This window comes from Drosophila tropicalis, unplaced genomic scaffold (assembly GCF_018151085.1).
Source record: "Drosophila tropicalis isolate 14030-0801.00 unplaced genomic scaffold, ASM1815108v1 contig_859, whole genome shotgun sequence".
In the NCBI taxonomy this organism is placed as follows: Eukaryota; Metazoa; Arthropoda; class Insecta; order Diptera; family Drosophilidae; genus Drosophila; species Drosophila tropicalis.
This window is the reverse complement of record NW_027173353.1, coordinates 4111444-4135677: the sequence shown is the minus strand read 5'-3', so window position 1 is coordinate 4135677 and position 24234 is coordinate 4111444. Positions and strand designations below refer to the sequence as shown.

At 39.0% G+C, this 24234-nt stretch overlaps 8 protein-coding genes across 9 annotated transcripts; 5 read left to right on the top strand and 3 right to left on the bottom strand.

Annotated features, from left to right (window-relative positions):
- The first annotated feature begins 1885 nt into the window (after nt 1–1885).
- Nucleotides 1886–2911, top strand: LOC137583045 (uncharacterized). Its single transcript, XM_068297934.1, has 2 exons — nt 1886–2075; nt 2426–2911. The coding sequence occupies exons 1-2, from the start codon at nt 2052–2054 to the stop codon at nt 2855–2857; spliced, it is 456 nt and encodes a 151-aa protein (XP_068154035.1). The 5' UTR covers nt 1886–2051; the 3' UTR covers nt 2858–2911.
- A 1222-nt stretch (nt 2912–4133) lies between these two features.
- On the bottom strand, nt 4134–8353 carry Polr2B (RNA polymerase II subunit RpII140). The gene is made up of 4 exons (XM_068296192.1): nt 8164–8353; nt 5868–8036; nt 4867–5801; nt 4134–4803 (listed from the first exon to the last, which is right to left on the bottom strand). Exons 1-4 carry the CDS (start codon nt 8183–8185, stop codon nt 4399–4401), a joined length of 3531 nt encoding a protein of 1176 aa, XP_068152293.1. The 5' UTR covers nt 8186–8353; the 3' UTR covers nt 4134–4398.
- A 166-nt stretch (nt 8354–8519) lies between these two features.
- Nucleotides 8520–9112, top strand: EMC6 (ER membrane protein complex subunit 6). The gene is made up of 2 exons (XM_068296565.1): nt 8520–8758; nt 8831–9112. Exons 1-2 carry the CDS (start codon nt 8626–8628, stop codon nt 9037–9039), a joined length of 342 nt encoding a protein of 113 aa, XP_068152666.1. The 5' UTR covers nt 8520–8625; the 3' UTR covers nt 9040–9112.
- Nucleotides 9113–9154: 42 nt separating this feature from the next.
- On the bottom strand, nt 9155–10503 carry beta4GalT7 (beta-1,4-galactosyltransferase 7). Its single transcript, XM_068296564.1, has 3 exons — nt 10335–10503; nt 9620–10232; nt 9155–9559 (listed from the first exon to the last, which is right to left on the bottom strand). Exons 1-3 carry the CDS (start codon nt 10429–10431, stop codon nt 9310–9312), a joined length of 960 nt encoding a protein of 319 aa, XP_068152665.1. The 5' UTR covers nt 10432–10503; the 3' UTR covers nt 9155–9309.
- Nucleotides 10504–10579: 76 nt separating this feature from the next.
- lqfR (clathrin interactor lqfR) lies at nt 10580–18772 on the top strand. 2 transcript variants are annotated; one of them, XM_068295906.1, is made up of 6 exons: nt 10580–10867; nt 12101–12302; nt 12361–12736; nt 12800–12893; nt 12954–13678; nt 17637–18772. In XM_068295906.1, the coding sequence occupies exons 1-6, from the start codon at nt 10815–10817 to the stop codon at nt 18140–18142; spliced, it is 1956 nt and encodes a 651-aa protein (XP_068152007.1). In that variant the 5' UTR covers nt 10580–10814; the 3' UTR covers nt 18143–18772. The 2 variants fall into 2 exon arrangements, with proteins under 2 accessions (XP_068152007.1, XP_068152006.1); XM_068295905.1 differs by lacking the exon at nt 17637–18772 and adding an exon at nt 13936–17114.
- A 48-nt stretch (nt 18773–18820) lies between these two features.
- On the bottom strand, nt 18821–20877 carry Nop56 (Nop56 ribonucleoprotein). Its single transcript, XM_068295907.1, has 3 exons — nt 20734–20877; nt 20161–20563; nt 18821–20094 (listed from the first exon to the last, which is right to left on the bottom strand). The coding sequence occupies exons 1-3, from the start codon at nt 20734–20736 to the stop codon at nt 18989–18991; spliced, it is 1512 nt and encodes a 503-aa protein (XP_068152008.1). The 5' UTR covers nt 20737–20877; the 3' UTR covers nt 18821–18988.
- A 348-nt stretch (nt 20878–21225) lies between these two features.
- Nucleotides 21226–21886, top strand: LOC137582086 (CCR4-NOT transcription complex subunit 9-like). The gene is made up of 2 exons (XM_068296520.1): nt 21226–21424; nt 21483–21886. The coding sequence occupies exons 1-2, from the start codon at nt 21226–21228 to the stop codon at nt 21884–21886; spliced, it is 603 nt and encodes a 200-aa protein (XP_068152621.1).
- Nucleotides 21887–22246: 360 nt separating this feature from the next.
- mats (MOB kinase activator-like 1) lies at nt 22247–24147 on the top strand. Its single transcript, XM_068297451.1, has 3 exons — nt 22247–22548; nt 22673–22839; nt 22906–24147. Exons 1-3 carry the CDS (start codon nt 22529–22531, stop codon nt 23355–23357), a joined length of 639 nt encoding a protein of 212 aa, XP_068153552.1. The 5' UTR covers nt 22247–22528; the 3' UTR covers nt 23358–24147.
- The last annotated feature ends 87 nt before the right edge of the window (nt 24148–24234 follow it).

Sequence of the window (24234 nt, the reverse complement as noted above, 5' to 3'; positions counted from 1 at the left end):
AATGATAGTGATGATAAAAGATGTCAAGAGGCGCAGTGCAATTAATCACGATTTTTGCTATCTATTAAAAATTAGAGTCGAATTATATGTTTTGATTTTATATGATGTTGTTGTGCTTCAATTTGTGTGATATTTATTATGTTGTTGACTTTATGAAATAATTTCACATATAAAGCGATTAAATTTCGCTAGTGCCCTTGCCTGATGCGCTTGGTTTCCTCTGGTTTGTTTGTTTGTTTGTTAATGGCCCTCAAAATGGTTTAAGCTTGTTGACTTGTTACCACTTCAATTACTTTGTGTGTTTTCAGAAAGTGTAATTGATTTTACTCTGTGTGTGAGAAATACACATGAACAATTTCATTTTACTTACAAGTAGTCTTAGCCCAGTCATTATAAGGGGTTTTGTTGTCTGTTTTTCTGGAAGTTACCAAACATTGTAATCAAAGCTAACTAGTAAATGCTTATATCAGTTTACACTAAGCAATGAATTAAATATTATAATGCATTTGACACTAAGCGATTTTAATTTTATTACTTATGGTAGAAAAAGCAACTTAAAATGGAAAAATACAATTTAAAGAAAGGTATTCATTATGGGACTTTTCCGAAGCATGTTTTCCCAGGAGTGATTTTTAAAATAGGTTATTGAATTGTAAATTACGTAGCCGGCGTGTACTGCATTAGTAAGATTTACTTTAGTCTTAAAGCTAAATTTGTGGCTAATCCATAAAGATCGAATATTAACACAGATTTTTCTAGTTTTTTGGAGAATTTTTATATTTTTAATTATTTCTTTCAACATTTGTCTCTTCTATTTATAATGACAAAAGACAAAACGCAACTTTGTATAGAATAAAGTGTTAATTATATCAACTATAATAATAGAAATGAAAGTATGAAAAAACTTCCATCTTTAGTTTGGCTTAAACTTTCCCAAAAGACAACGAAGAAGACGTAGTTATCAAATACTTTTTGGATTCCCGGTAAAACAAACATTTACTTAGAAGAGAATCTCCTCATGGCACTTGGTTAGGTAGTGTTAATTGTTGGAAATTGATTAGTTAATGACAATACATGGAACAATCCTAACTATAGGCGAAGTATAGTGCCTGGCCCAATCATTTGAATAAATTGTGCAAAACTCTTTACCAAGTCAAAGTAAATATTTGCTAATTAAGCATTTCTACGAGTGTTTTTTCTTTGATTATTTTTTTTCTTTGGTTTTGTTGGTGTTCATACAAAAGGCCATAATAATAAATTTGACATCACTGCGCGTAAAAGCATAAAATTAACAACAACAATGACAGCGGTAGCAGAAACAACGGCAACAACAAAGGCAAACAGGCAAAATAAATGTTGATGTTATTTATAAATTGTAAGTAGTATTACCAACAACAACAGCAACTAAAATCATCAGCTTGTTTAAGCTTAATAAATTCTTCATCTTCATAACATTGACCCTTTTGACACTATACAATATGACGACCTAGTAATCAATTAATGGCAATAATAATAAATATGTTGAATCACTTTTGGCCAGCCTCAGTTACCCTGGCTGAGCATCATCGGCATCATCATCATTATCATTATCAAACAAACATCACTTACCCATCAAACAAAAACCTTTAGGTTGGTCTACCTACCGTTTTGTTGTTTGCCATTTTATTGACAGCTTCTACACTTCGTACCGGGCCCAAAAGCCGCTGACAAAGCCGACTTTGACTCTGAGACTACGTAACTTAAGTTATCTCTACCTCCCCAGCATGAAGTTGGCTTTGATATTTTTGTGGAAATTGGTAAATGAAGTTGTCTCGGCCTTGTCGCGCGCCAGTCTGCTTTTGGCTTTTGCTCCATACACTCGCTCTCTGCTCGATCCGATCGAGCGACTTGTCGTTCATTCTCTGTGATACAATATACTATATATATATATCTATTTTTTGTTCCCCGATTTTGTGATCAAATGCGTATCAAAGCGGCTTAATTTAATATAAAATCCAATTTTCAAATATCGTTCGACAACAAAAGCGTGAAAAGATTTATTCAATAACAAAATGTCACCGTGCAAATACAAAACGGTAAAGCAAACAAAAGAGTGCAAAATTAATTATAGAAAATAAAAATAACAAAAAAAGATCTTATTCTGTTCAGTCTGTTTTGTTCATCATATCTCAATTAGGTTTCATGAGATCTTGAGATCAATTAGATATGCAAAACAATTTTTGAAAAGATTTATAGCTTTGTTCTATATTTTATACTTTATGGTGCTCCATATTTTGAAACAGCATTTAATTATTATTAGTCATTTATTAAAGTTAATATCTGAATTCAATCTTAATAAATGTGGAGCATCTTTAAATGATTAGCTACTAGATTTAGATTTAAACTCATTGAATAGTTTTCAAATAATTTTTTCTTTATTTGTCAGTTTTTGTGCCCAGCCGTGATCTTGATCTTGTGCCTTCAGAATTTATCACTGGCTGCTCCTGTGCCGCATTACAACGACGATATCATCACAGAGGAAGTGACCTATCCCACATCGCCCAATGAAGTGTTGCCCATTGAACCGCTGCTCATCTATCCCAAACCTCAAGAATACTATCAGGCTCGCACTTTAGGTGGCAGTGGCGAGGGGGATATTATATTTGTGAAACTGCTGCAAGACAAGTCCAAAGGCTATCGTCCCAAGCAACAACGCATCATGGAGGAGCAATCGTTGGTGCCTCGCAAGGAACTGGGCCTCAAGGATATTTTCTATGTTAAGGCCCATACAAATGGACGATTCAGTCATGAGCGGCTAAAGGTTTATCGGGTTCCAGAGTTTTATGCCATCAGTGTATTTCGCAATGGCGAAAAATAAAATGCAGTTAAGTTATTTTTAAGCCGCTAAAAATAAATACATATATACGCTCAAGTCAAGTGTTTAAGTGCAGGTTTATTTATTTTTTTCGTTGATAATATTCCTTGTTGATGTTCTTCTTGATTGACTCTTATCAGTGAGCCGCTTTGCGTTAAGATTTACACGCCATTTCAATTATTTATTCATAACAATGCCAAAGCCGACAATATTTGCTGAATAAGGGGCGTCAGCTTCATGCTCCACGACGTCAAGCCACGTCAAGCGGCAATTAATAACTGTCAATCAATTGGCCTGGCATCGCTTCTAACCAAAGAGACCAAGAGCTCACAAGCCAACAACAAAGAACTAATCCCTTTTGTCATTGGGCGTCACCAGCGATGGAGCCACAACATTTGGGTTCAAATCAATAGAAAACAAAAAGAAATCACTGGAAATTAATACAAATATAAACATATTGTAGAACTTTCAACCGATATTTAAATACCCTGAGCTATAGACTATACAAATTCCTATATTTTGGAAGTTATATTACAATAACTTCATTTAAATCAATCTTTTTTAAGGAAACTTTTCTGTTTAACGATCCAAGTTGAAAAAGTTCTTAAGAACACGCACAGTTTCCGAACTTAAGTGTCCTTAAATTCGAATAGAAAATAGACTCCAAACACAAAAAATCTGTTTTGTATGACATCGTAAATTATAAACAAAATATTAAGCGCATAGAATAATGTTTTCTAGTCGGTTATACATTAAATAGGAAGAACAATAAGCCATTGTTTTTTTTTTTTTTTTTTTTTTTTTTTTTTTTTGTAGGCTCTAACAACATTTAAAAACACTGTATATAAGATTTAATGTCAACAAATCATTGAAGGAATTATTTATTTATTGCTCACAATGACAATAAACAATCGGACAAACGAAACCATAACTTAAGCAGCTTATCACATGGATACAATATTTCCGTATGTCTATTAACGGATCTGCAAATGAAACTGTTTAAGAATGTTTATTGAATTCTCGCAATCTTGACAAGCAATTTCAATATTTATGCTGCTGTTTATTCAAAATCAAACAACAGCATTTCCTAGTAAACCGAATGGAAGTGAAAGGAAATGGTTACAATCTGTGATGCAACATTTTAACACAATATATGTATATACGTACATAAAGCTAGATGGTAGTCCGGGGTCAAATCATAGCCAAAATTTGCGAAAAACCAATGCCCCTCGAAACCTCTTTCGTTTTATGCAAAACACGAGTAAATACATAAATCAAATTTCATTTTGGAACATGCCATCTACAGACTTTCGCCCTAACATATTTATTTTGGGATCTCAGAGCACGTTCCGTCACCATTGTCGGGTTTTAAAAATGTATCTCAGGCACTTGCTCTACTTCCAAACAGTACAGTAAAAGATTAGAAAACAATAGAGAATAAGCCATATGTAGTTGATGACAGTTGTCACAATAATTACAAATTTTTTTTGAATAATTAAATTGCTAATGTTTTTGCTTATATTATAAAATTAAATGTCAGTCGTTTAGCTGACCATCAGCCGTGGAGCAATATTCATGGACATAAGCTCCTGGAAGAGCAACTTGGCTGCATAGGGTAAACGAACTTGAGAGATTTGTGTCTTGTTCTTGCAGCCCTTGCACTCAAAAGTGTTGTTCCTCAGATTGGCAATGGCAATTAGCCCACAGAAATTGCAGATGTGCACCCTATATGGATCGGAGACCTCAAAGAGACGCTCCCGCAGAAATTGTGCTGCACCGTGAGAGATTTGACAATCGCGCTCCATCTCACCGAAACGTAAGCCACCATCTCGAGCTCTGCCCTCCATAGGCTGACGCACAAGAATCTGTACAGGACCGCGAGCACGTGAATGAATCTTATCATCCACCATATGCTTGAGACGCTGATAGTATGTGGGACCCAAAAATACCTAAAGAAAAATAAAATTTACAGTACAAGAGGATCACAACATATTTGGGATGTCTTCATTTACCTGAGCATTAATTTTGCGTCCTGTGTGACCATTGTACATGACCTCATTGCCACGCAAATGATAGCCGTATTCCTGCAGGAAAGTGGAAATCTTTTGCACGTTGACGGCATCGTTAAAGGGCGTAGCATCACCGATTTCGCCCTTGTTAGAGCCAAGTTTTCCCTGCAAGCACTCAATTAAATGGCCAATTGTCATACGAGAGGGAATGGCGTGAGGATTAATAATAATATCAGGGGCTAATCCTTCACACGTAAATGGCATATCCTCCTGTCGATACTGTATGCCGCATGTTCCTTTCTGTCCATGACGCGAGGCGAATTTGTCACCAATCTGTGGAATACGCACAGAGCGCACACGAATCTTACAGAATTTATAACCCTCGCTATTTAGGGTCAACATAACCTGATCCACAATACCCGTTTCCGAGTTACGCAAGAATGTGGAGGCATCACGCTTGGCAAATCGTTTTGTATTGCTGTCCAATTCATCATCGTTCTCAGGCAAGGTAATGGTCTTGCCAATAACCACATCGTCACCAGATACACGAATACCGGGAGCAATGATGCCATCATCATCCAATTTGTCGTAATGGGCATTTCTCATCCCCTGACAAGTGCCACGATGTGGTTTCTCAAAGTTCTCCTCCTGATCGCCCACTCGCTTGTTCTCCGCATCCTTGTAAGAACGATAGAACACCGAACGGAAAAATCCACGCTCTACTGCCGAAGCATTCAAAATGACAGAATCCTCCTGATTGTAACCAGTGTAGCAAAGAATAGCCACAATTGAGTTAATGCCAGCCGGTAACTCACGGAAACGTAGATATTCCATAGAACGTGTTGTGACCAAGGGTTTCATTGGATAATACAAGACATGGGCCAACGTGTCCATCCGCACATGGAAATTAGTTATATAAACGCCCATAGCTTGCTTACCTGCAACGGGAGAAGATAATTAGTTACAAAGTAAGCTCTTGACGAGAACTAAAGTATCCCACTTACCCATAGCACTTTGATAGGTATTACGAGGACTCTGATTGTGATCGGGAAATGGTATAATCGAAGCACAGACACCCAAAATCATGGCTGGATGGATTTCACAATGGGTATAAGTTGTACAATACGCATAATCCTTATCCTGTTTCAAATCATACGGTGACATGGCTATCATTACGGTTTCCTCTTCCAAAGTGTCAATATACTCCACCACACCGGATGCCACCAACACCTGCCAACTGTAGTTATTGTAGTCGCGTTCTTTCAACATTTCCACATGGGTTTTTTTCAGCAGCAACGAACCGTTCTCCACAATGAGCAAGGGACGACAGATACGACCGGCATCTGTGTAGATACGAATCTCACGATCTCGAATATCACGAATCATTGATACTTCCGAGACAATAATGTCCATTTGACGACGCAATTTACGCAAAGTGGCCATCAACTGTTCGGGATCCCTGTGAATACCCACCCAGCAGCCATTTACAAAGATTTTTGTGGCATCCGCTATGGCCGAGGGGGCGATTTCCTCTAAATTTTCCATGGACCACTCTTCCAAGAACTCAAGAATGGGTGATGGTTGTGAGCCCACAGAAATATACGCCATAAGGGCCAAATTCTTTACCAGACCCACAGCAGCACCTTCAGGAGTCTCAGCCGGGCACAACATGCCCCAAAGAGTGTTATGCAGCTGACGAGGTTTAGCCAGTTTACCGTCACGTCCAATAGGTGAATTAACGCGCCGCAAATGGGACAACGTCGAGGCGAAGGTCAAACGATTCAACACCTGAGAGACTCCAGCTCTTGCCTGATGGGCCTTCTTTTGATCTCCCCAATTGCCAGTGGCCAATGAGTATCTCAGACCATCAGTAATAATGTTTGTCTTAATGGCCAGTTCCAAATTAAAGTCCTTGCCGCGGTCAATAAACTTCTGGGTATACATGCGAACCTCTTTCATTAAATTCTTGAACAGACCCCTAAACAAAAATGCCAATAGCGGACCAGCCAGATCCAGGCGTTTATTACCATAGTGATCACGATCGTCCAGCTCTCGACGACCTAGAGAGGCCAGCAATAGTCGATGCACCATATATCCAAGGAAATATGCTTTCTTGGTCTCACAGAAATCGGATACACCCACATGGGGCAACATTTCCTTTTGCAAAATTTCCTTGGCATATTTTATACGCTTGTCTTTGGTTACACCAGGACGTGCTCCTCGGGCACCAATAAAATTCAAGGCCACATTCTGTTCTTGCACCACGAAAGCCTCATCTAGCGAAGGCTTGACCATTTCCATCATTTCGGGATCATCGAAATCGTATATAATATGCTCCAATATATCGCGATCGGCCACAAAACCCAATGCACGAAATACAATCATAATTGGAATTTCTTGCTTGATGTACGGCAAAATAGCAATAATTCTTTGTCCAATAGCCGACTTCTTAATATTCTGTGATCCACGCGCCATCATATTAACCCACAGTGTTGAAGTGGGACGTGAACTGTGTTCCAAGCAAGACCGGATTTCTGTCTTGAAGGCATATTTACCATCCTTCATGCTAAACACATACACAGTATTGGTAGCCATCTTTTCCTGAGCAATGAGCACTTTTTCCGAACCGTTAATAATAAAATAGCCGCCGGGATCAAGGGGACACTCGTTAAGTTCCGTCAAATCACGATCCGTAAGCTGGGAGAGTAAGCAATAAGTAGATCTCAACATGATCGGAATCTTGCCAATAAAAGTTTTTTGATGTTGCGTTTCCACTGGGTCCAATCCTTCAACGTTCTTCGTCTTTGTGATGTCAACGTACAAAGGTGCCGAGTAGGTTAGATTTCGCAAACGAGCCTCATTAGGCATCATAGGACTGGGCGAACCATCCTTTTCCCAATGTGTCGGTTTGGACAAGTAAATCTGCTCGAATTTTAGCGAGAATCTTGGTGGGGTCTCCACCTCACCTGAGGTATGCTGTGCCTCTGCTTGCAGTTCAATGGCTGGCGAGTCTTCAACAATACGTTGTACAGACATCTGAATGAACTCATCAAAACTGTCCAATTGCTGCCGCACGAGACCTTTCTCATCGAAATATGCGTTAATAACAATCCAGCAAGCCTCCTGCCACAGCTCGTGCGATATTTCCTCGGCATTCTCCTCCTCGTACAGCTCTGTAAAAAGGATAGAAATCCGCGGTAAAGATTGTGGTAAAATGAAGACTGATCATACTAGGGCTCCTTTGGCCAAATTAGACGCCATGTTTTTTTCATTGCAACTTTGGTAATGCATTTTTCTTACCTTCTTCATTGTCGTACATCATCTTGGTGAGTTTGCTAGAGTGCCCTGGCACTTGCTGCGTTTAAATAGTTAACAATTTGCTTTTCAAATTAAATAAATAATTAAAAATCCAAATTTCACAACAAAATATTTGCGACACGCCGCAATCAGTTTTTAGCGGCGTTTCTGTTGTGTAGTGTTGGAAAATTTATTTACATCATCTGTGCTGACAAATTGGGTCGCAGCAAGGTTTCGTTAATTTTATATTGTTGTTATCGAAAATATACCCTTAGTTTTAGTATTAACACCTATTTTGGGTTTTGCGTCCGATAACATATTCGATAGGAAACGTACAGTAGTGTAAACACACTTTGCTCTCAGCTGGGTTCCACGCATCCATGTGAATGTCAGAGTATTAGAAAATTAAAATAAATTTAGTTTCAATTATTTTATACAGTTGATTATCCAGAAATATCAATTAAAATGAATCGCGTAAAGGCAACTCAATCGAAGACCGGTGAAATTATTGCCTACAGTGAGGGTGCAATCCGATTCAATATTTCTACTGTAGAATATTGTCGCACTTCGATGGCTGCCATTTCGGGTTGCGCTGCTGGTAATTAATGTTAATTTATTTTATAAATTTTATAAAATCCAAGAACAATGGATTGTTTTGCATTTCTTTTAGGTATCTTGGGCTTGAGTGGCACTCTGGGTTTCCTCTTTTACTTTCTCTCCGTTTTCGTGCTATGGATTATGGTGTTGTTAAAGTCAGGGACACAGTGGCGCAGATATTTCATTAACCGCAGCAATTTACTGACCAACCAATTCATGGGCGGCCTTTGCACTTATGTGCTCTTTTGGACATTCTTATATGGCATGGTGCATGTATATTAAATTATAGCATTTAGATATATATGTAAACCTATCTGTATATCATAGGATAGACAAATAAATTTATCTAGCTTAAGACACTTGGCAAAATGGATCGATCACACCAGAGACTAGACTATTAACTATATAGAATTTCTTTATTCTTAATACCTATTTATTTACATACAAGCATAGCAAAAAGCTTAGAATTCGACTAGGCAAAACGGAGACACAACTCATTAAATTTCAATATTAGCAGCGGAGATTAGCCGCAGTCAAATGGCAATGGAGTCCCTAGGTTTGTACCGCCGATGCAGCTGCTGCTGTTCCCGAACAGTCGCACCACGGCGTCTTATTTATATCGCACTCAAGCTGAATATTCAATACGGTTATATCCACGCCGTCCATCTGCAACTCGTGGACCTTGAGTATCTTATATTTAACATTATCGAGGCCAGTATTGTGGTCCCTTTTGCGAGTCATCTCTTTTTGGTTAAAGCACTTTTGTGTATCTCGTTTGCGATGATGGCGATTGTGAATATGGCTTCAAAAAGAGATTAAAAGTCAGTTAATATGCGGGATAAGGAAAGCTACAGTTTTTTACCTAAAAGTATCATTGATGCCAGTCTGAATGTTTTGAGGTCGCGTGACTTGAAGTCCCGCATCCCTAATGCGTACAAAGAACTCATCATCCTCCAACCCCCAGCCCCAGTATTGATTGGACATTCCATTCATTTTCTTAAAATGTTCACGTCGCACTAGCAATATGCCGCCCACAAAGTTGTCATAGTGATACTTTGGATGCAGCTTTGGTCCAGCAATGTGTAAAGGACCCAGGCTGCTTGGATATTCGTACAGCAGATCGTCATTACGGGGCAGGAGATCTACATCGTGCATGGCTATATAATCATAGACTTCGCTAGAGAAATGAAAGCCCACGTTGATCAGAGAAGCGCGGTTAAAACGAAATCTGTCCACTTGATTCAGTACAAATATGTGATGGGCAACACCTTGGCGATGTAGAAATTCTGTTAAATGTGGCACGAATTGAAGGAGCTCTTCGAAACGATCTCGGAACGGCACCAAAACTGCCATTTTGTGAAAGGCTGCATCGTGGGCATGTGGTTGCCTCCTCTTGGCTGTCGTTGGTGCCGTCAGAGCTGCTTTTTCTCCATCTCGCGAATTAGCAAAAGGATTTTTAAGAGGGCAAATGCAGTCTAAAATAAACAAGCATATCCCAAATCAGTCAGTATTTATAGAACCTATCCCGGGCTAAGATCCAAGGAACATACATATGTATGTATGTACATTGTACATACCTGAACCCAGTGGCATAAAACTGAGCACGGCAATGCCACCCAGGCAAAAGGACAGGCCGCATACGAAAAGCCAGTTAACTGTTGATATGCTGACCATTTGTACTTATACTAGATAATTCAGTTAAATTCTAAACTATAACTAAATAAGACTGTTAGTATATTAACAACATCGTTTGCGAGCACGTTACAATTAACAGCGCGCTGTTACAGAATTCGATATTTCGATATACTAGTAGTCAATGTCCATCACTAGAGGAGACAGCTCACCAAAATTAACTTTTATTTTTTGTTTTAAATTCTTAAATTTTTTTATTTGCGCAGAGGCGCTCCTTTAATCTGAGTAACTAGCTTTATTCGCGACTCAATTCCATGCAAAATACAAGTACACACTATAGGAAAACTGCAAAAACAACGAAAGAAAAGCGATTCGATTGGTGTGAAAAATTTCAAGGATAGAAAAAAACAATTTAAGTTTTAAAAATGGTTGATAAATTTATAAGCATGTGGAAAGTTCGTGAATTGGCTGACAAAGTGTAAGTTGATCGAATAAGCGAAAAAGAGTTCACTGATTTACTAAATCTGTATATAAAATTGTGTCTACAATGTTCCACGCCCCCCTCGCCCAATGGTTAAAGCTATCTCTTTTACACACAGCCACTAGCAAGTGGCAGCATGTGGGGCAGGAGTGGGGAGACATGGGCACTCCCACGCCTCAATCACCCCCTCACCTGTTCTCTGCCCTGTTAATGCACAGGTGCTATTATATGAAATTCGTGCATGAAAGTGAAATATGTAGTTTGGTTTTCTTTTTTTTGGTTTGGGTTATACTGCTTATTTTTGGAAAAGAGTGATTAACTTTAGGCTGGCTTGATGGTTAGTGGCAGCTTTTATTTCTAGCTTTTCAAGGTTGTTTACCGGAATTCCGAGTTCAAGCTTAAATACTTAAGCTTACATACCGACATACAAATGTTTGCTTCCGATCGTAATTATATATGTATGTACATATGTATGTGTGAAGCTTTATCAAAACCAAGAATTCTTTTTTTATTTTTCCTTTACCCTAAATAAAAAGATAGATATGTATGTACATATATAGATATATATTTCCAGCTGTGCTCACACATATTTTTGTCTTCAGTTCCAGTGAAATGTTGATTATCATTTTTATTTCTTTATTAATTATTTACGTTTCCCTCCTCACTAAAGTTAAAATGGCTCAAATGTTTCCCCTCTTTTATTTTATACCTTTAAATTTGCCAATTATGAGTCCATTTTAGATATTCTATTGTACTTGCATTTTGCAATTAGTTAATCGTTCATTTCACGCTAGAGAAACTGCTTTTCCCCCTCGTTTTCTATCTAAGATAGAACTCAGTTTATTTCTTATCTACAAACTGATAAGATTTACTATTCTCTGTCCCAGTTGTGTGACAATTAACTCAATACTCACGTTTGCATGTCCATCAATGTGTGAACAAGGTATTAAAATCATGAAAAGTATATTTATCTTAGTCTTCCGATTTCATTGATTTAAGTCAGTGAATTCCCAGAAGAGGAAGTGATTTTCAGGTGGGCAATCAACTTACCTGTTAAGAAGACAATTGATAACGCATTAAAAATAGAATGAGAATTATCAGTTGAGTTCGTTGCTTTTAAAAGATGCCCTTCAAAAGATTCCTTTCCTTTAATGGATCAAATTATTATTTCGACTGAGGAATTACATCCATTTTAAATCTAAATTAATACCCAAATTTTATTTCGTACAGCACCAATGTCGTAATGAACTACACAGAAACGGAAGGAAAGGTACGCGAAGCCACCAATGATGATCCTTGGGGCCCAACTGGACCACTAATGCAAGAGTTGGCCCATTCAACCTTCTCGTACGAGACGTTTCCTGAGGTCATGTCAATGCTATGGAAACGCATGCTTCAGGACAATAAAACCAATTGGCGGCGAACCTATAAAGTAAGTTTCTGACATTAATGCAATCGAATTAACTAAATGCTTTCTCCTGGACTTACAGAGTTTACTTTTGCTAAACTATTTGGTGCGAAACGGATCAGAACGAGTGGTTACCTCATCCCGGGAGCACATTTACGATTTGCGTTCACTTGAGAATTACACGTTTACAGACGAAGGTGGCAAGGATCAGGGAATTAATGTTAGACATAAGGTTAGAGAGCTTATAGACTTTATACAAGATGACGATCGCTTGCGGGAGGAACGCAAGAAGGCCAAGAAAAATAAGGACAAGTATATTGGAATGAGCAGTGATGCTATGGGCATGCGAAGTGGAGGCTACAGTGGCTACAGTGGTGGTGGCGGTGGCGGAGGCGGTGGCAGCGGTGGTGGCTACAATGATGGAGATTGGCGTAGCTCAAACCGTGGCGATAATTGGTGTAAGTATTCAAATTAATTGAATTGTATTCTGATTATTAAGTCCTTATGTTTTCTATAAGCAGATTCGGATAAAAGCGCCGCAGATCGTTATGAGGATGAAGATACGCACTATGATGGAGAGCGTGAAGGCTCAGACAGTGATTCACCTAGTCCTAGGTAAACATATACTTTGCGTTATTTACTTTTGTTTCTTAACTGGGTTGTTTCGTTTTGCAGAAGGAACTATCGCTACAATGATAGGGCTAGTCCCGCAGAAGTCGCCACTGAAAGCAGCAAACCGCCAAATTTGAATATGAATATACGTCCCAAGACAGTCAGTTCACCGGTAACCAAACAGACCACTGCATCTGCCAAGCCATCGCAAAAGAAAATTGATTTGGGTGCAGCTGCCAATTTCGGCAAGGCACCGGCAGACAGCGCCGCTGGAATACATTCACCCACGCACCGGGACACGCCTAGCAATACGTCAAGCAATAATAATAACGATCTGCTGGATGATCTCTTTAAGACATGCACTCCTCCACCATCACAATCACAACCACTGAGTCAAGGGGCGAATATTGTCGATGACGATGATGACTTCAATCCACGAGCAAGTGATGCTGGTGGCCAAGAATTTGGTGATTTTGCTACCGCATTTGGTGGTGGGGGAAGTTCATCACTTCCAGCACCACCAACACCAGAATTGCCTTCAACGGGCATACTCTCAACTAGCAATGATGAGTTTGCTGACTTTGCTGCATTCCATGGCTCATCAGCCACCACAACGACGACGACGGCGGCTTTGTCATCGGCGCTCGATGGAAATTTATTGGCTACTGCGACGCCGGCGAATGATTCATTTGATTTGTTCAATTCAGCTGGACCACAATCGGCCACAACGGCCACAGATCTATTGGCCGGACTTGGCGATCTGTCCATACACCAAAGCATGCCGATGGGTAAGTTGAAGATTGACAAATATATAGACAAATAGTTATAGTATAGTCGTTAGGATAAGATTAGAGATCACTTTGGAGATATTTTTGCATGACGTCGTGTTCCATGGTATCTCGACTAGAGAAAGCCATCTCTAGCTCTTGCTCCTTGGATAAAAAAAGAAAAACAAACACACACAAACACAACCAACCAACACACACACGATAACTGTATGCCAATCGGATGCACTCGTCTTCTCTTCTTGTTCTCTCTCTCGCAGCTGTTGAAATGCAGTTGACATCACCATCATCATCACCAACGTTAACCACCACAGCTACAGCTCTATGTCCGCCGCCAGAGGCCGTCATTCTAGCGCTAAACAAAGCCACCAGAGAACTTAATAACTTACAGCATGTGCAGAGCTCATCAGATGCATCCTATGTGGCAGGCATACTGCAGAGGCTAAGCGAATCAAACTCCCTGCCTGGTTATGTTACACCAGAGCAACTGGTGGGTCTTGACAGCCAGATCTATGACTGGTCTTCGTTGGCTACTGCTGAGTATTCGCGACTTTTAAAGCAACTGATGAGATTATTCAACGATAGTTGGCCAACTACCACCCAGGATTTAGATGTATTGAATGTATTTAAAATGGATCAGAGTTTCGCTTTCATAGAAGTGACATTTGAGTTGCTTCAGCAGGGATTGCCTTATGCGGCGAATAGCACCAGTTCCATGTTGGCAGCTCTCTTAAAGGATGAGCGATTGCTGGCCCTTAGTATGCTTCATATCTCGCGTCAGCGTGGTGCTTTAATGCAGCGTTTTGGCCGCACAATGAAAATTATGCCTGAAAAGTTGGTGGAGGAACATGATGCCAAAGTGAAGCAGTTCCTCCAGTTGCTGATAGGATTACCTAGTCTAGTCGGCAATTCTCTAGGACGACGAATGCCAGAGATATATTCTCCGCGCTCGTATGGTCATCTAATACTAGGCCAGTGGCTCAAATCTTTACATTTCGTATTGCAATGTGAGGACATCGAGAGCTTCTTTAATTTGGAACCTTACTCCTGGTTCCTCTCGCGTCTGTTGATTTCTTTTCATGATGGACCGACCACTGAGAAATTTGTGCAAATACTGGAAAACTATGCCTTGTGGCCGCATGCGCGCCAAGTTATTCAATCTGTTCTGAAAGATCTGGAACCAGCTGCCTGCTTAAAGATTGCCCAATCAGCTCTCAACTGTCACCTGAATCTCTTTGTGCTTCTGGGTGAATCCGCTTTAGATACTCCGCACTGGAAGCATTGTTTGCATCAGAAGTTGCCATTGCAGAGAGCAATAACCAATAATGAAGCTTTAATTGGCTTGATCAACTTTATTCATGTGGCAAGTCCTGCCCAGATTCATTTGCTCTTCAAACAGCTCTTGGGCATCTGGTCAAAACGTATTTCGTTGCAAAAACTAAGCTCTCAGGAGCATTTATCGATGTCAAAACTGATCATACTTTCGGGGAAATGTGTCTCGCAAGGACTACAAATGGACGTGGACAGCAAGCGCCAGTTGCATAATGGCCTAAGTCATCACTTGCAATCACCGGATGCAGTGCAGCGACATATTGGCATGAAAACTGTTGAATTACTTTTCAAATTTATGGAAGCATCCGATACTAAGGAGGAGGATTGCCTAAGATTTGATTACCAAGCCATGGAGCGGAAATCTGAATGGACTATCTTTGAGCAACTCGATGAGTTGGGCCAATTTAAACCAGCTACTAAAGATCAACTAGATGAGAAGCCCAGCTCCAGGCCAGAGCGATTGGTATTGCTTTTACAAGACTTTATGGGCAATTCAAATGATGACCAGAAACCACAAAAAATATTAGAGACGCCAGCCAAAAAAGACAATCTAAAAATGCAACTAGATTCAGATGATGATGATGAGCCACTTTCCAATGATATTGGAGATGTAGATGAAGATGATTTGAAACCCTACGACATGTCTAACGATATTTCCACAACTCTAGAGCAACGTCCAAAATTTTTAATGGACTTGCTGCATCTTTTACGCTCCAAGGTCGAGAATTATCAGATTTTTGAAGGAGCTATGAGTACGGCCGAGCAGTTAATACGTGGCCAACTGATTAAACAAGATGCGAAACTAGGACTTGAATTGTTGCAGCTATTTATCACATTGGAAATGCAATTCTATTTCGAAAATTTCGAACGTACCCAGTTCCAGTGTTGTGTGGCCATTTGTGTGGCGCATCCTGGTCCATGTGCTGAATACTTGTGCCGAGAGTTTCACACGGAGAATTCTCGCTATGGCGCCAATGTTCGTATCTTAATTCTACAAGTTTTGGGTGCAGTCGCCAAAGAGTTAGCCGGCATCGATGCAGAACGATCCAACGACACCAGCAATGAAGCCTTGGATATTGTTCCTCCGGCTGCTAAGCAACCTCGTAAATTTTATCTGCAATCAGACGCAGATGATGCACATGCCCGCCTAGTGGCCGCTCAACGCATTATAAAAGAACGTCTGCGCTTGAAGACCAAACGTTATTTTAGCACTGCAAAAAGTCCAGAAGTTATTGCCAAGGCTAATCCCTTTCATGCGGTGGCTGGAACATTTTTCTTTAGTCTTGTACGGGGTCAACGTACTCGTCAAATGCTCTATGTAAGCTATGAGGACATTGCCCATGATATTGATACCATGATGCTGGTGAATCTATTGCAAACCCTGTCCATTCTGGTCATGTGCTCTCAGAATTGTCCACTATTGCCTGTGATGATCCGTGAAATCTTTGATCTTTGCGCCTTTGTGCGTTTCAATGCCGAGCCTCGAGTGAGGTCAGCAACTTTACAATTAATTGGCATATCGCTGGTTAATATGCCGCCACAAGTGCTTGCCCAGAATTTTGCCGAATCTCTCAATGAGCTTCAAAGATGGCTAGAGGATTTAGTGCGTTCACCATTAATTGGTGGAGAATCGTCGGACGAATGTCGTGATCTTGCCCAGCAGATACTGGACACATGCTATAAGCTATTTAGTGTTTCCGTTACGGAGCAGTCCCAATAAACTCTTTTCACTCTTAGTCTCTAAGGCCAGCACCATGTGCCATTTGGTTTTGGCATTAAAATAAGTAAACTACATAAAGTATTGTATATATATTTAAACCACATACACAACAGAACAAAGTGTTAATGTTAAATAGAATATAATTTAGAGTTTAAGCACTTAAAGTTTTCGGTTTGGATATCTTTCCAGTAAAAGAATTTAAATTGGAGAATTTAAATTAAACGACATATTTAAACAATCCTTTATCACTTATGCCGCATTCCCCTTGAAATCTCTTGATAATTATAAATGCCAACAATCTGGAAACATTTTAGATCATTACAAGCTGACTTTTTGTATTCGCATTTAAGTGTGGATTTCAATAAAAAACAAAAAAAAAAAAAAAAAAAAGAAATACAACAAATAATATAAAAACATTTTTCAAATGCATATTATTTATAGTTATAACTCATTTCAACAAATACATATGTATTATAAATAAATTTTTTCTTTTATTTACTATATTTTTTCCTTTTCTAACGCGCTATTGGATATACATAACAATTTATTTATACAAAATTAATGAAATTGAAAAGCATTTTTTAATATACCAGGCATTGTGCCGCCAGCTCAGCCGCGGACGCACTAGGTAAACCAAACAACAACAAATTCCAACAACAGCAACAACAACAAAAGTAGAGCAAAAGCCAATAGAAATAATGTTATTTTGCACTTAACTAATTGAGTTGCCGACCTTTAGTTTATCCATGCTTTTCCACTCACACTATTTTAGCTATTCACTAAATTCCCGCACACCTACACACACAAACACAATATATATTTTGAGCTTTTTTTTTCTTTAAACGAAAAAACGTATAGTTTAAAATGGAAAAAGTAATCTCTAATCTCGGTTTTTGCTTTCTTTTGCAGACAATATGTTGCCACCAATTGCTGCGGTTACTGGCGATAATCTGCTCCAGCCCATAGCTCTATCTAACAATAACAATAACACAAATGGAGCTGCGCCGGCGGCTAACAATGCACAACAGCAATCCACCAATGTGGGTGCCACCTGGTCGGGTAATCTAAAGGCAGGCAATCTAAATATCGATTTGGACAATCTATTGATCAGTAAAACGGGTAAATCCAATAATCCGGCACCATCGATGAATGCCCTTAAGACTCAGAGTCCTGCCAATACGCAAAATCCATTAAATGTGCAAACTGGAATGGGAATGGGAGGAGGAGCATTTGCTGGCCTATCGCCTCTGACTAGTCCCAATCTGTTTAGTGCACAGCAACAACAAAACATTCCACAAACTCAACCAGCAGCAGCATTTGCCAACTTTGGTGCGTTCCAGCAGCAGCAACAGCAACCACATCACGCTAGCAGCAACAATAACAACAACTCGTCGGCATTTGATTTGTTCCAATGATATTGTTTAGCTTAATTATTAAACTACGTAAAAACTGAAGCAAAAACCCCTAAAAAACCAACACAATTTAATTGACCCCACGCATATTATCCGTTTCGATGTAAAAAGTTTGCAAATTTGTTGCTAATTCTATTGTTAACAAGAGAGAAGCATTTTACTCTTCTGTCCCTTTTCCAAACCCTAAACTGTATTACTAATATCTATGCTTAAAGTGTTTTTATTTATCTGTACCACCTTACACCTTACATCCTACAAACCAAATTCAAGATCAACAAAAACCACACGAATTCCACATCCGTCCTACATATATAAAAGTATGTCCACTCGGATTCTTGATTGTTGTCATAAAATGCAATAAACAATAATTTATGGTTGTACTAAAGTGAAAATTAATCTTAGCACAACACAATTTGGACGCAGGACGGAGGCTGATCCATTGAATGAAATTGTTAAAACAAAACAAAAAAGAAACAATGAATATTTCAAAATCGTAATAAAATCAAAAACGAAAAACAAGAGATATAGCAATAATTAAAGTTACGATGTTGTATGATGTATATATATAAAATATTAAATAAAATAAAAAATTGTATGTAAAAAAAAAGTGAAAATAAAGAATGAAAGCAAAAATTAAGACATTTTTCTTACACTTAAGATTGGATTAAAAGCAAAATTAACTTTGGTGGAATACCGTCAATAAAGTATTTTATTGATATTAAAAAGGGTTTTGTGAAATTTAAAGAAAGTACAAGAATATTATCATAAAGTAAAACGATAGCTTTTTGAAACCTAAAACTAAGCCTGAATATTGTGGCATAAAGAAGAAGTAAACTGGCGGACAGGTGATTACGCCTCCACAGCCTGTTTGTTTTTGTTCTTCTTTTTCTTCTTCTTTTTGGGCTCACCATCACCATTCTCAGCTTCGGCTTCAGCCTCGAGGGCATTGCCGTTTCCATTGCTTGTACCATTCGTTTCCGTTTCATCTTCACCAGCTTGACGCTTCTTTTTCTTGTTCTTCTTTTTCTCAGATTGAGGTGTAGCATCTGCTGGTGCAGATGCTATTTCCTGTCCAGCGGCTTCAATAGCCTCCTTCATTACCTCAATATTCTTGCGTGGTACATCACCTGACTCGTAGAACTTTAGACGATCTTCCACCTGTTGCTTCAGGGTCTCACCAAACACACTTGTTGGCTGTTCCAGGAAACAATCAATACGGGAGGCAATCGAACACTTGTTGGCTAGGAATCGTGAAATACGTCCCTTATTTTTTAATCCGGCACGACCAATGAAAGAGGAATGATAGATCAATCCGTATTTGGGCGTATTAGAGCGTGTCTTAAGTGCCCGGAAGAGTGCTTTCTCCGCTCCCAGAATTTGTACTGTAGACGCTGGATATTTAGCCAAATTGGTCAAACTGCCGGCATGTGATATGAGACGAGCTCCAACCTGATCTCCAATCAACGATTGCAAATTCGGCGCCACCAGATTCATTTTGTTGTGCAGGTAGGTAGACAACTTTTTCCGATATTCTGATAGTTTAACCACTCGTTCCGCGAACAATTCAATGTTCATTAAATCGACAATTGAAATGTCCATACCCATAGACATTTTTCCAGCATCAATAATAGCCTGAGCCTTGGCCGAATCCATGACAATTTTTTCTAGTTCATCCAAACTATCTTGTGTAAGGTTTTTGCGATCCTTGATAAACTTAGCGGCCTTGGCGAACATGTAGTTGTCAGGAACAATTTTGACCAATTCTGGGAAGTGATACGAATACCATTCGCGTATACGCATTGAGAACGTATTCACATCTTTGTCCAACTGATCCAACAGTGCAATCGATTGAATAATCATGTTATCGGAACGATTCACATTAAACTTAACCTTGGCACGGGAATAACTGTGTCCCAAACCCAGCTGAGCTACGCCAGCAGACTTATCTGTAAATCCTACAAAAAAAAATGCAGCAAAGAATGAGACTATGGAATTACTATTGCTTTCTATATTAAACTTACCCTTCACCAATTTGGCGAAATGGAAGCGCACTCCACGCAAAATTTCTGGTACTACTCCAAAGTGGCTACACTGGACGCCAATCGATTCAGTAATGGCAGCTCCCAACTTGGCGTCCGCTATGCCCAGCGTGCACTTCTTCTTCTTCAATTTGGAAAAGAAATCATCAAGGAAATGTAACAAGTCCTGTGGTACAATGCCCTCGGAAATGGCATTGATGTTCTCCAAGGCTGCAATGGCCGTTTTGAAGGGCGAGAAGCCAGCCAACTTCACAATCGAATTGAATTTAGCGATATCGGTCACAGAAGACTCCACCTGGGGCAGGAACATTGACACCTCCTCGAACTCCTTAACGGAGAAGAGTGAAAACCCAGCAGCATGTTCATACAGAACATATAGACTCGACTAAAACAAAAAAAAAAAAAAAACTCATACATTTAATATGTGGACGTCCACATGGTTTTTGGCTAAGACATCAAGCTGAGACGCTTGGGCTTAGGTTAGGACATGAAAGCCGCAGAAGCGGTTTTTCTTTTATATATAACACAAAGATTTATTCAAACATGTATAGTTACCATATTTAAGGCTTAAATATGCCAATAATTGGAGGAATTTATTTATTTTTCACTAATAATCTTCCAACCAATTGTAGTTGTTTTTCCACGTGCTCACTATTGAAATGACTATCTATCTGAACTAGTTCTAACATTTCAGGGAGACTATCGATAGCTTTGTTGTGTTTTAAGTGACATTTTCAGAAATCGATAAGCACAATCATTCGAAAAAAACGAAAATTTGTATTAAATATAATCACAAAACATTAAATAACAATAAAATCGAAAACATAAAAAAGAGACAAAATGCCCACTACTACAGAAGATAGTGAAGACAAAAAACAAATTTGCTCTTGGATTAAAAATCTCTGCTGTACTGATTTACGTTACGATGCCCTACGCGAATTGGCCCTGCGCTCGAGTTTAAATTTTGAAATGGGAATTATTTTGTGGCATTCATTTGGGACAGTTGCTGCACTCTTGCAGGAGATAACCAATTCGTATGCAGCTGTAATGTCCGGCAGCTTAACCTGGAACGATTCAAATCGCCTGTGCTGGGCTATTAGCTTGATCCAGTCTATAGGTGGTCATCCGGAGACGCAAATTCCGTTTTTGAGCTCCGGTATTATAAGTTTTCTGTTACCCATTCTCGATGTGAAGGTGGAAACGGAGCCCGTCACACATGTAAAATTAGCTGTGCTAGGTGTTATTGGTAAGCCTTCGATTGGACGTAAAAAAAATTGATTTTTAATAACTAAATTTGTACAAAGGTGGTTTAGTAAAGACGCCTTCAAAAGAGGTGATATCCTTCCTTCTGGAATCGGCAAATATATTGTCCATCATTGCCGATTACCTTTCTCTGGGATCGAAACTAACTCAACTAATTACGGCCTATATCTTAAGTCGTATACTGGAGCACGAAATTACTTTAGAGCATCTTCATAAGAATCGAAAAGCATCCTTCAAACTTGTTAATGCTATGTATAAAGTAGTCGATCAGTTGTCTTCAGATCCGGAGGCTGATTCCCGTATTCTAGACAACATTGTGACTTGTTATAAACGATTAACACAAGATGAATTTGCCAAGTTTATGCTACAGAATGGACTCACGCCAGAGCAACTTCGCAAGGATATTGTGGAATCCGAGGAACCCACAACCATTGGGGACCATTGATGGGATAAGATAACGCTACCACTGTACATAAATGATAGATCGAATCAAACTTAATTTTTAATAGTAAAACATTATGTTTAATATGTAACGACCAAATGTATTAAAGCTTTAAGCCCGCAATCAATTTAAAGTTGTCCCAAAATACCAGAAAATACTAAATTTTGAGGGAAAAAAATAGTAAACGATTAAACATTTTGTAATAGGATGTCTCTTGGTTAAATATATAATTAATGTATATATAAGCAAATGTGTTTGGAATTACTTCAAGTGGATGGTCTGTAGCATTTGGAAACACAAATTTGAGATCGCCTCTAAGCAAAATTACAATTATAAATTATTTGTTGTCATTTCTGTTTTTTCGAAATCTGGTCACACTGCATGGAAAATAAAAGAAATTCAGTTTTTTTTGACATCTTTTTATATGTTTGCTTTGCCCACAAAAACAGACAATTACAGCACTTCCCACGCCACGATTGGTGACAGGTGGACTGAATTAAACACTTTGCATCGATAAGGTGTGTCTAAAGAGATTTCGAAACATCCTTTTTTTATTTAATTTGCCCACAAAGTGAAAGGCAAAACACAGCGACTGGTGAGAGAGAGAGCAGAGAGTGATAGAGAGAGAGGAGAAGTAGAAACTGCATGGCAATGGAATTTTTGTTGTAAGTATGGGGGTCAGATTCAGCCAATTCTAAGAGCCAAACAAAGAGCCCTTTCAAGTGGGGGTGGCTCGATAAAATGACTTACCGTTCCCCATTTGTTTACCCCTTTTTTCCTTGTGTTCAGTGGCTCACGTTCTAGCAAAACTTTTAAGCCAAAGAAGAATATACCCGAGGGCACACATCAATATGATCTCATGAAACATGCAGCTGCCACATTAGGTTCTGGAAATCTACGCAATGCTGTTGCCTTGCCCGATGGTGAGGATCTCAATGAGTGGGTGGCCGTTAACAGTAAGTATAAGTTACCGATCAATACTGCTCCCCGCTCTGTCACTTGGTTTTCTTTGTTTGTTCTAGCTGTCGACTTTTTTAATCAAATCAATATGCTATACGGAACAATCACAGAGTTTTGTACAGAAGATAGCTGTGCAATTATGTCGGCTGGACCGAAGTATGAATATCATTGGGCAGATGGTCAGACAGTGAAGAAGCCCATCAAATGTAGTGCCCCCAAATATATTGATTATCTGATGACCTGGGTGCAGGACCAATTGGACGATGAGGCATTGTTTCCATCAAAAATTGGCGTACCATTTCCAAAGAATTTTCTTGCCTTCGCCAAAACCATATTGAAGCGTCTGTTTCGCGTCTACGCCCATATCTATCATCAGCATTTCTCGGAAGTGGTCAGACTGGGCGAGGAGGCTCATTTGAATACATCATTTAAGCATTTTATATTCTTTGTGCAAGAGTTCAATTTGATTGAACGGCGCGAGTTGGCCCCCTGCAGGAGCTCATCGATAAGCTGACGGCAAAGGATGAGAGGCAAATATAGGAGTCACTATTGCTTCAGATGGTTGATAATGGCGGATGAGAACAGGGAGAGAGAGAGAAGGAGCTGGTGTTGGCCCGCAACTAGACTTGTGATGGATTGGGAAGGCACATGCTCTGATTATGCTTTAGTTATGTAGTTATCGCCTTTGCTTTTCCCCCGTTTCTTTAGCTTTTAAGTTTCGTTCAGTGCTGGATGCGGTCCCACAAAAATTATGCTAATTCTGAAGATGATATATTATAATGATGATGATGATGATAAGGAGGATAAGCAACTACTATATATTTTTATATGTGACACGTTATTGTAAGTAATGTATATCATATTTATATATAGATATGTATATGAAAAAAAAAAGAGTAAAACAGCACACGGCACGTATTTCCTTACTAACTGCAATTACCGCTTCCAGAAATCCTCAAATCCTATCCTTATCCACAATGTCATTCTATCTCTTCGATTTATTTGCTCTTTATATGTATGTATGTATATTTATATATTCCTATAAATATATATTTGTGTGTGTAAGTGTATTTATTGTAACTATTAAACTACCGCAATGCGGCCGCAGTGTCGATGAATGGATTGAAGTATTTTTATAATAATAAACAAAAAGGCAAATGCCACGCCGAATAAAGAACTCGGGTCGGCGCCGACGATCGTTCGACACAACCCCAATAAATGATAATAATTGTAGACTTGACAAAACAAACACATTTTTGATACGTTTTATACTAATAAACAGAGATTATAATCAACATAACAAATGTATGTATATCTTTTGAAATTGAATTGAATTTTTAGATCCACAATACTTTCAGTAAAGGGTGTTTAAAGAATTGTAATTATTTATA